Source organism: Glycine max, chromosome 5 (genome assembly GCF_000004515.6).
Source record: "Glycine max cultivar Williams 82 chromosome 5, Glycine_max_v4.0, whole genome shotgun sequence".
In the NCBI taxonomy this organism is placed as follows: domain Eukaryota; kingdom Viridiplantae; phylum Streptophyta; class Magnoliopsida; order Fabales; family Fabaceae; genus Glycine; species Glycine max.
In genome coordinates this window covers 7,601,503-7,613,471 of record NC_038241.2, presented here as the reverse complement: position 1 = coordinate 7,613,471, position 11,969 = coordinate 7,601,503, and the positions used below count along the sequence as shown (strand labels likewise).

At 31.5% G+C, this 11,969-nt stretch overlaps 1 protein-coding gene across 1 annotated transcript; it reads right to left on the bottom strand.

Moving 5' to 3' along the window:
* Window positions 1–2,407: 2,407 nt before the first annotated feature.
* Window positions 2,408–8,291, bottom strand: LOC100793576 (serine/threonine-protein kinase BSK2). The gene is made up of 10 exons (XM_003524434.5): window positions 7,803–8,291; window positions 7,331–7,557; window positions 6,914–7,049; window positions 5,405–5,538; window positions 4,967–5,072; window positions 4,554–4,639; window positions 3,898–4,086; window positions 3,580–3,738; window positions 3,060–3,173; window positions 2,408–2,919 (listed from the first exon to the last, which is right to left on the bottom strand). Exons 1-10 carry the CDS (start codon window positions 7,888–7,890, stop codon window positions 2,668–2,670), a joined length of 1,491 nt encoding a protein of 496 aa, XP_003524482.1. The 5' UTR covers window positions 7,891–8,291; the 3' UTR covers window positions 2,408–2,667.
* Window positions 8,292–11,969: the final 3,678 nt, after the last annotated feature.

The following is an 11,969-nucleotide window of genomic DNA, read 5'->3' as shown; positions in this document are numbered from 1 at the left end:
CATTAAACTTGTAGGGAGAAATTGAGTTTGATACACACTAAGAAACAACACAAGACAAACATTTAAGTCAAAGTATAATTTTTTATCTTATGCATTATTTGGTCCTGATGATTTTATAAAATCATCATTGGTGAAAATCACGTGTTGAATTTGCAATATATAGTTTTTATTGAATTGGTGCAATATTTGTTTGCATGTAAGCATGGCAACAGGATATCTCGAAGTTGGATTGGGCTCTTATCTTCGATTATGTGGAGTTGAATCATATTTAGGAAAGATCAGTTTAAAAAGTTTTAAACCAACCTACCTGTTCGATTTTGTTAGGTTTAGGAAAACCAGTAAGGAACCAATCTCATTTTTTAAATAAAAAAATCTATTTATATATTTTTTTAAATAAATTATATATTAAATTATTAACTATGAAATTGTAATGCAAAATAATATATAAAAATCAATAAATAACAAAGATCTTTTAAAAAAAATATGAATAAAATTAAAATTTTGATTCAATGTATAACTTTAACGCTATTCTTTCATAATTATTATAATTTAAATTAATTAAGTATTAAAATAATTCTTTTTATTTTTTAATTGATATGAAAAATAAAATATGAAAATAAAATTCTACTCCTATATATATATAATACAATGAGGTGAGGATTAATTTCATCCCCAGCTCCACTTTTATCCGAAAAGGCAAATTTGATCCAGTCAAGTCAAAGTGAGTTTCCTCTATCAAAATCGAGTGCGAATCTGACGGATTTCTATGGGTTTAAGTTTAATAGTCATGTCTATTCCCATGATCAAACATTTTTTTTTCCTTTTTTAATTGTTATTTTTTTAGTGCAGCAATCAAAATGAAATATTACCACTTCTATTAAAATAATTTTCCAAAACAAATTTAAAAATTACCGAAGACAATAATTTCAAATGTGATGTTGGGGAAGACTAGCCTTATAAAACTACGTGGTTGTGTTTGATTTTGGTTTGACCAAACAAGTTTTGAAATTAGACCACCTGCATTTACATTTGATATGAAATTGCATGTGTAGTGTGTACAAATAATATAGCCGATGTAAACTTGGACAATTGGGCACACCAGTTTTTTTTTTTTTTTTTGCCTTTTAATTTTCATCAAAAACTGTTGTTAAACAAACGGCATCTTTGACTTGTTAACACACTTTCATCTATTATAAGTCAGAAAGCATTTATTGAACTCAAGCACAATACAGCATTGGCACTAGTGTGATCATAAAGAACGATTAAAATGGTAATTTCATGCCTTCTCTTATGAATCTCTAAACTTGTTGCCCCCATTTGTCACATTGAAAAGAAGCTGGTGTAGATGACCACCGAGCCATATAGGCATGATGGCATAAATGAACTCCATAGTGTTTAATGTTTAGACAGATTTAAATTTTTAAGGAACTTATGATATATAATTTTTTTGTTACATAATATAAAAATAATAATTATTACAATAAAGTTTATTTTATTTTTGAGATATTCTATTTGAATAATTATTTTAAACTGATTATGTTTCAAGTTATATATTTGAATAAAACAACTCAACTATTGTTATTTGTAAAATTTTATTTTTAAACATTTATTTTAAAAAGTGAGATTCTAATATAAAATCTTATTAAATAAACATTAGCTATTTTTTTAATAAAGAAAAAAACAGTTTAAAAATTATAAAATTTTGTAAAAACTTAAATGATTAATTATACAAGTTTTTCATTGATAATATTGTTAATTTAATATGAAACCACATATATCTTTAGGAGATAATCCTACTCAAAGATAGTAAATAAGATTGCTATGAACAAACTAAACTCCACCTCCTAATATTTAACATAGCAACTAATCTACGCATTCATTGATAACTTTTGATTGTTAATAAAAGTGTAAATACTTATCTTATCATTAAAAACATATATTTTAAAATGTATAAGAATAGAAAGAGCCAAAGAGGTGTGAAAGACAAAGAGGGAAGGGGATGGAGAAAGAGGCAAGGAAGGGGGAGAGGGAGAGGGTGGTGCAAAAGAGAGGAGAGATGTGCATGAGAGGAAGAGGTAGGTATAGAAGAGATAGAGGAAAAAAGGTGTGAAAGAGAGAGAAGTGCAAGAGAGAGAAAAGGAGAGAGTAGAGGCGCACAAAAGAGAAAGGAGGAGAGAGGTACATTTATTGACTGCACACTGAAGGTTTGGAGTGAGAGTTCAGACCAGAAAAAGAATTTCAAAAATCTTTTATTTTAAATGTTATTTGAAATCCCTTCATAGTTCATTCTACTAAAAAAAATCGCCTGCTAAACTTTCTATCATTTTGAAAATTCTTCATATTCAATACATTAAAACAAGTGAATTTTATGTGTCATGTGATATTTTAAATCTACTTAAAAATTGAATTTTTCCCTCAAAACTCCCCATCCAAACACATTGTTATTTTCATATGGAGAAAATTCATTCTACAGGATTCAATTGTATAGGAAAATCTATACTGTAATATTCCTTGAGAACCATCTTATAGCAGAGTTCTTTTTCTTGCCCCTTAAACTAGCACTCTACATATTCCTATTCTAGCAAGTACAAATTATGGCAAAAAAATAGCATATTCTTTTATGCCACTCTGCTAGTTTAGTGAGCAAAGAACTGCAAATTAGGAATTTTAACCGCGCCAGCTGTTAGACCTCTTAGCTTCAAAGGCAGCCCCATCATTAAGCATGTCATGTGCATCAGTTTCCATTCCCAGCTTTGAGAGAGCAAGAGCCTGCAGGTAGAATGCAGTTGGCCAATCCGGTATGCATACCTGTGCTTGCATGGCATCCCTTAATGCCAGTTCTGCTTGATCGTTCATCAAGTAGGAGAAGGCTCTCCTTGCAAACACAGTAGCAGAAGGAACAGACATCATAACCACCAACTGCTTAATGCAAAGAAATAAAGGGCTCAGACTATGACTTCAGAATAGGAATATACCTTAAGAACATATTGAGATTATGAACATTTTGAGGCAACCAATAAGCCAAAACCAGTTAAAAAAAGGTGAAACAGAGAATCTACCTTAGAGTAATACTCAATTGCATTTTTGAAATCCTTGTCTCTGAATGCAATATCCCCAAACTTTTTTGTGTTCAAGATATCTTGCACTTGTTGTGTCCATTCTTGGAATGAAAGCTGCAATTACATTTTTAGTTAATGAACAATAGCAAGCACAAAAACAGTTGGCAAAACAACCTGAGATTAACAAGTAGGATAAACAATTAACAATTTTGTGCTGCAGAAAAAGTGCATTATCCATTAATGCAATGCAACTACAGTGCAACCCATTATAGCTGACCATGCGTTTATTTTATGAGTTTTTCACTTTCCAAGGCACGTTGAACGTCAATCCCACTCTCACAGGTAATTGGCATTCAATATGACACTACTGTTATTCAAACACAACTCATGCAAGTCAATGTGTCACAAAAAAACTCATGTAAAATATAATCTCATATTGTGTATTGGCAATGGGCTAACCCCAAACCGAAGAACAACTTAGTGGTGAATGATCGAGCAAAAATGTGGAAATTTGACATACCTCATTTTCTGCACCTTCTTCATCTTTATAACCTGTTTTTAACAATATATCATGCACAGCAGTGAGATCCATCCTTGCACAAGCCTTTCCAAGAGGAGAAAGCATGGTTGGTAGTACTGCTGTGTTTTTAGTTAAGCCCATTAACACATGAGAAGTTACCTGTAAAAAAAGGGGGGCAACTCAACATGGTGAACAGCGATTTTACGAGAATGAGAAGGTAAACCTTAAAAACAAAGTTGAATACATTTGGAATGAAAATAAAAGTACAGCAAAAGTAAATTGAAGTTCAACATTTAAAGCTAAAACAAAAACTAAAACCTCTTTCTGCTTTTGAAGAGGCGCAACAGCAGTAAGAAGAAATTTAATTTCAGGCCGTTCTCTGGCCTCAAACTGAAGACATTTTGAAGCAAGCTCAACCAACTTTGTAGCATCATCATTTGCATATTGCCCTTCTAGAGAAGAGTCCATCAACAACAAAACATTTTTCCCTCTAATTAGGTCCAAAGCCTGAAGAACAAAATCATTCCTATTAACAACTTTCATACACCTGTGTCCCATATACCAAATTCAACTTCATATGGAATTAACTAGGCAGTATGAATAGGCATTTGTGTATCAAGTCAAGACATCAAAGGATTCCAAATAATAATGAAATGAATTATTCATTTTTTATGCTACGTGAACATAACTTCAACTAGAAAGCAACCATAATATCCGGCAGCATGCAAGAGGGTCTAGAGTGACAACAACTTTTTACCAGCATATGTTCAGTGCAAATTCTCATAACCAGAAAGTCATAACCAGGCAATACTCACATGAATTGGATTGAATCATATGATTCACATCAAACACCAATGAAATCCAGAAAATGTAGGGTAACATAGAATGCTTATAATGCCTTATGAAACAAAATAAAGCATAAAGCACATTCTTATATGAATGCAGAGACTGGATTTTGTTAGAACGCAACATACATGGCTTGGAGGAATATGCTTGCCACTTAGAAGATCCAGAAGAACAGTTCCATAACTGTAGATCACACTCTCTGGGATTATCCTGCCTGCAGGTGTTGTTATTTGTTAAGTATCATATTATCATTAATTATAGTTGGCAAAACTTCTAATAAGACAGTTCTGAAACAAACAATGGAATATCAGGTAACAAAATGTCGCCAATGAACCCAACAAACATTTTATTCTTTTTAGACTAACACATTGAGAAAATCAAAATTCTGCTCTACTATTCAGTATATATGAACAGAATAAGCCACACCATCAAATGTATATAAATCCATGTCTATCATTGTTGGGAATTCCATGAGAAACATAAGTAAAATCTTCAACCATCATTAGTTATCTACAGAAATACATGTTGGCAAATATTATACCTGTTCGCAAAAATTCAGGTGGAGTATAAGCTAAATTAGTACTGTAGCTTTTCCCATCTCGACTATTTTTCATAAGCCCAAAACTAGATAAGCGTGGATCACCATCCTGACAGAAATGAATAAATTAGTAACAAATTTCAATCCATAATTTAGACATGTACTAATGAAAAAATGATGTTCATGGCATTATTAACATTCTTCGTGAGCAAGTGTATGAATATAATGACAATTAGGTACCGACTATGATCTGGGGAAGACAGCAATGAAGTATCAAAGACAAACAACAAAGCTCAAAATTAGAGAAAGAATACAGGATAGATATACCTAAAACAGGAAAAATGCATCATGCAGAATATATTTCACAACAAAAACTGAAAACACGGTGCCATAATATACAAAACAAACAATTAGTTCATAATGATAGATTCCCAATCTTACCTCATCAAAAAGAATCCTATATGCATTCAGATCATGATATATTTTACGGTTTTCCAAGCTACAATGATCTAGTGCCTGGGCAACATGGTATGCAACTCTGACACGCATTTCCCATGGTAATGGTTGCTTGTCCCCTGTGACATAGAATCACAGATTTCATCAAGTAAGAAATTAAGCATAGTGATAATCAAACTACCATTTTCAAGTGAAACAGATGCTCCTAGATTACTTATTACTTGAAATAATTATCAAACTACAATTGACTAACTTCTCTGCTTCCATTTTTCACTGTGTGCTTTTCTTTGAGAGGGGGTATTTGGGCTAATATAAAGTACATCAAATCATGAACAAGCCAGAAAGTATTAACAATAGGATAGAACAGGATTAAGAAATGAGGTGATAGAAATATAACTTGGAGACTCTTTCTATAAAGGTAAAGGAATCAACATTGAATTTGCCCAGAAAGCTTGAAACATTCCATCATATATTTATTTCTAAGACTCTGTTATGATTTGCAAGTATGCAATTATATACTGCTATTAGTGGAGTGGAATACCAGAATTTGAAAGGATTATATTTTATGCTACATCTACTTTGGGGTGAAGTTCTTTGCTTCTTGATAGTGTTCAGCTAATGTAGCAATGTTCCTTTCAAAGGGGTTTCTTTGTTGGATATGCGGAGATGTTGGTAAGCTTTGCTTAACTAATCAGCTTGCCTTTGTTGTTTTCTTTTCTGTTTTGAATGATATATCTTTTTGTTTCTCTCTTGTCTCTGATAATCTTTTTTTTTTCTAATCTAACACTAATTATTTCCACAGGTCATAATCTTTTCTATACTCAACTATAAGTATAAAAAGGTAGTTGGTAACGGAACTTGGAGCAAGACATGAGAATAGGATAGATGGTCATTCAACAAGATGCCCAGTGTCTTTTACAGTTGACAGCATACAGAAGATAACTAGCACATAGGAAAAGCAATTTAGATTGCAACTAACATAACTACTAAACCAGATAAGATCAAAACTAGCTTAGTTCACATACAAAAAAATACTTGTTTAGTTGAGCTATGCTTGGTTTGGGTGAATATGGAAAGGAGGAAACCAACAATATCTCTAAATTTTTTATTGTGTTCAACCATTACCTTTCTGCACTTTCTTATATTCCAAGAGTCCATTTTCACTCCAACAAAAACATAGCCTTAAAACCTTGAATTGTACAACTTATATTGGCCAACAACTAAAATAAATGCATCATTTGTGTCTCAGTAAAAAGCATATTAAAACTTCTTATAATATGCTGTTCAGGTCTCGAACAAAATAACACAAATGCGGTAAAAATTTAAGACGGGCAGTTCTGTCTTATAAGAAATGAAGGCCACAAGGACTTTCCACCAGATCTAAAGACAGCAAGTCAACAAGGAGAATGACAAGAGAGGGAAAAAAAGTACTAGAGCTAATAAAGAGCTTTAATGACTGCTAACAAAATTGAATGAAAGGATATAGAGAAGTACAGTGAAAGAGATGTTTGGACAAAGTATCATTTGGCATGTACTCAGCTACCAAGAGCCTTTCATCTCCTTCAGCACAACAACCAATTAGATTCACCAGTCTCTTGTGCCTCACTTTCCCAACTCCAGCTGCCTCTGCCTGACCAATCAAAACCATTAACAAAAAACTTGCATTCCCGGAACCATTAACAAAATATAATGTGAAAAATTACATAAAGGAAAATCCTTAAAAAAAAAGTGAGAGAATCCAAAACTTTATCTTCCAGTCAAACCCCAAAAATGCACAACAGAATCCACAAAAATTAACAATGTTTCTCTAAAAACAACTAAATACTTGTCATTCTCCTCCTACTCCTTTTTTTTCCTTGAATTTCTCAGAAACCAAATTGAGGACTAATAAAAGTTGTTCATTCCTCTCACCATGAACTGTTGAGCATCAGGCCAAGAGAGTTTGGAGAAGCGTTTCACAGCAACTAATCGATTGTTCTCAAGCTTCCCTCTGTAGACCACATTGGGAGCTTTCTCACCACTCTCAGAAACAATGTAATCTGTGCTGAACTCATTTGTGGCCCTTCTAAGCTCAATCAGGCCATACTCTTTGAATGCTGGAACCTGACACTCTTGATCAACATCATCACCACCATTCCCTTCGGAAAAAAAAAACAAAAAAAAAATGAAAAAACATACTAAAAACCAAAACTTTCTCAAACCCACACCAAAACAAGAGTACAAGAACCATCCCCATTTAGCTCCAAAGCCCATCAATGCTAGATTTTGACAAACCCCACAAAAAAAAAAAAAAAAAAACATTTCCATTCTCCACACAACTTGAAAACCAAAACAGTTAAACAATCCCAAGAGGGAAACACAGAGAAAAGGTGAAAAGAGAGACCTGGATCGGGTTTTTTGGAGTCTGGTAAGGCAGTAGGAGGGTCTTCAGGGGAGTGAAGATGTGCGGTTTTGGAGTGTAAGCAACCCATGGTTTGGTTATGATTGTGAAATGATTAATATGATTAAGATATGATATAATTATTATGGCTATGATATACTAAGTGGGGTGTCTACATAGGAACAAAGGTTGAAACTTGAAAAGATTAAAACTCTAGATTGGAATAGGGGGCATGATGAGATACATGAGCAGGAACAGAAAAGAGTGATGGTTCAATGGGTCTGATATGTTAAGCCGAAAATGTTGCAAGTGACTGAGTCACTGCTACTTTGCTTATGCAGCGGCGGAAACACAGAAGAGAGAGAAAGAGAGAGATGAAAAGGCCAAAACCCAAAAGGTAAGTAAGTAAACTGAATAAGTGTGAAAAAGAAAAGAGAAAGAGATGAAGGGACGAAAGGAGCAGAGAAGGTCACATGACAGTGTCTATCATGCAGCACGTGCTGCTCCAGGTGGGACTGAACTAGTAAGAACCATTTTCCAATGGCACTCCAAAAATAATATAATAATTTTTATTTTTTTTTACTTTTGCATAGAGTTGAAAAATAATGATTTAGGTCATTATATGAATCAATTACCATAAAATTGTGTGGATAAGTGAATGTTTATGAAGCGTTACATCGTAAAGGAGAAGCAACACTCAAGCTGCTTAGTGCATGACGACATCTTTGGATACCAGTTAGAAATTCGTTCAATGGAGAAAACACTCATTTTTAGGCACAAACGCCAAAGTAACTCTGAAAAATTGACTGTTGTATTTAACAAAACAGTTTCACAAACACAACCCTTAGACGATTTTGCATTGGAATGTGAATTTTTTTCATTAAATGTGATTTTAACATATTTTCTAAGAGTCTTGTTAATCAATATCTTTAAAATATTAGTTAAAAAATTAAAAGAAAAAAATTATTGTTTAAAATATAAAAGAACCTAAATAAAGTTATGAATAACATAATAATTTTGTGTATTCTAATAAAAATCTTTCTCATTTTAATTTCAGTTAAAAATACTAATTAATATTTATTTATTTGAATGCAACCCGAACTACTTGAGTTACAATTTCTAAGTATACAATTTTCTTATCTGTCACAAACAGAATTATAATTGTGGATAATATGTGTTCTATTAAAAAAAATTACAATTTACAAGGTCAACCAGTAATGTAACTGTCATGAAAAGCATACATAACCCTATCTCAAAAATGCAAACATGATTACAGAAAATTTGTGTGGAACCGGTTTGCTCCTTCCTTCTCCATGTTTTAAGGGTTATGTATCCGCTTTTAGTTTCTTGTAGCGTTGGGTGTGTGATGCAAGGGACCGTGAGACCCAAAATCCAGTGACAATCAACGTGATCAAAAGTGAATCGCCTTTGCAATCTCTTTCTCTTATGTGATATCAACTTCAACAACAATAATGATCAAAACCAGTAACAAACGTTACTTTTGCCACGTCTTTTTTCCCTTTTTCATGGTTTGCAAAGTTTATTCATTTACCAATTCATCATGTCACTCTTTCTGCACAAGCTACTCAGAAGCTTCGGTAATTTCATTTCAATTTCAATCCAGCAATTTGCTTCTAAGCATAAAATTAACATTAGCAAAAAACTTAAATGACTTTGATAACAATTTTTACAGGACAAATGTTGGACTGTATTTTCATGTGTCATCAAAGAGTTAAAATGCAAAAATATTAAAACTTATATTGAATATTATTAATACTATATTTATATTGTTTTTTAATATATTTTTAGTTATGAATTTATTAACTGGTGCTTTAACGTTTGCCTTCTAATAAATGTACTTGACATCATTTGGTTGTCTCCTCTGGCTATTTTTTATTTCCTTTATTTAAAGTTACGATATTCTGCAAGGAATTCAGGGGTAAAGAAACGTTTGTTTTAAGGTCGAATTCGAAAACAATCAATGAGATTGGAACTGGATCCTCTACGTTTGATAACTGAATTGCATTTGGTGCAATTCTAAATTTGATGTTGATTACTTTTTAGAGACTGTTTGGATAGAGAAATTTAAAATTAAGAGAAATTTTAAATTTTAAGAATTTTAAATATTTTAATTAAAATTTTTTTATTTTCAAAATTTTGTGTTTGGATAAAAAAAATTAGAATTATGAGGATAAAAAAAAAGAAATGAAAAAAAAAGAAAAAATATTGTTAGTGTATTAGTTATACGTGTGTTTGCTTACACCCGATCGATATTTTAGGAGCTCAAACTTGAAGAAGACTATAAGAAGATATTCAATTTTTTACCTTTGGGAAGGAAATTGAAATTCCAGAATTTTAATTGTTTAAAATTTTGTTTCAAAATTCCAAAATTTTAAATTTTTCATAAAAAGCATCCAAATAATGAATTCTAAATTACCTCTCATAAATTACTTTCTTCAGTTAAAATTCTCTATCCAAACGCACTCTTTTCATGATTCAATTTTCTATTCGGGCAATAATATTGTGTTTGACACACAGTTAAGAAAAGAAAAGAAAAAAAAGTATAAGAAATGAAAAAATAAAAAAGATTGTTTGGTTGATATGGAAAAAAAGTGTAAAAGAGATAAAATATTTAAATTAAAGTGATTAAGTAAAAAAAATAAAATTCTCATTTTACTCCCAACAAAAAAAAATATTAGCTCAATGATTTTGTGATACAAAAACCTTTTTTTTATAAACTAAAGACATAATTGAAGGCACATAACTGATTATGCAAGGCATAATCAATTATATACCTTAAGAAAAAAATCAACTGAAAACTGAGTTAGAGTTTCATGAGAGAAATTGTACATGAAATAAAATTTACAAGATATGAGGATAAAATAAAAGCTACACTTAAAAATAACTTGTGCGTCAACAAGTTCAAAAATATTCAATTACAAACTTGATTGTGAAGCATTGGTAGAAACATTTGAACATCACCAGTAGAGGAGAACAACCAACAATAGTAAAGAAAAAACACAAACAAAGGAGAATGACCAACACAGCAAAGAAAAAAAAAAGACACGAGTTGGTAACCAAGTGTAGAGAAAGAAATCGAAAAGAAGGAAGAAGAGAAGGTTTTTGGTGTGTCTAAAACAAGGTTTCAAAGGTAGTTAACCTTTTGAATTTCAAAATAATTTCTCAAAAAAGAATTTAAATAAATAAAACCTAAAAGGATTGCATGGCCCATTTATCACACACACATGGGGAGGGAGGGGTATATTGAGGAATTTGCACTACGGTAAATCCACATGACACAAACTCATGCGCATGAGACTTTGATCTTTTACTAATTACTTTTAAAGTTCATATCACAAGTTAATATATAAACACTTGACCCAAAGTTATTCTAAACAATGTGACATTTTTCTTTTTTAAATACTCTTTCAAAACTCATCAACACAACAGATAAAGTCACACAAGACCCTTTTTAAAGAAACTTTTGTTCAAGTAAAAAAAATCAAAAAGAGCAAGTTTTTTTTAATATGTTTTTCAACTCTTTTCATCTCATTTTGAGATGAATTTCCTACCCTGTGGGGCCCATCAATTTTTTAATATTTTAATTTGTTTCGTCTTAAACAAACACACATGGATTTACACTTTCATAATTTTTCTTACCTTTTCACTTTCACACCATAAGCTTTCGTAAGAAACAAGCAATACGTTGTGACACTTGTAAAAAATACAATGCTAAAGTAATTAAGATTTTAGTAGAATAACTGTAGAAACAAAGTTTTTCAAGTTTATTTTGATGATACCAAAGACTCAAGTCAAGAATCAAGAGTCAGACAAGTTTTAAGAATCAAAGAATCGTTCAATCAAGAATCAAGATTCAAGTGAAGATTCAAGAGAAGACTCAAGATATGCAAGAACTTCAAGAAAAGCATCAAGATAAGTATAAAAAGATTTTTTCAAAAGAAAAGATTGAATAGCACAATTTGTCCAAAAAATAATTTAAAAGAAAAATCTTTTACCAGAGTTTTTACTCTCTAGTAATCGATTATCAGAAGGCAGTAATCGATTACCAGAAGCCCAAACAGTTTTATAACTATTTTACAAAGTAGTAATCGATTACCATGGACATGTAATCGATTACCAATATTTTTAAATGTTGGATTTCAAATTTCA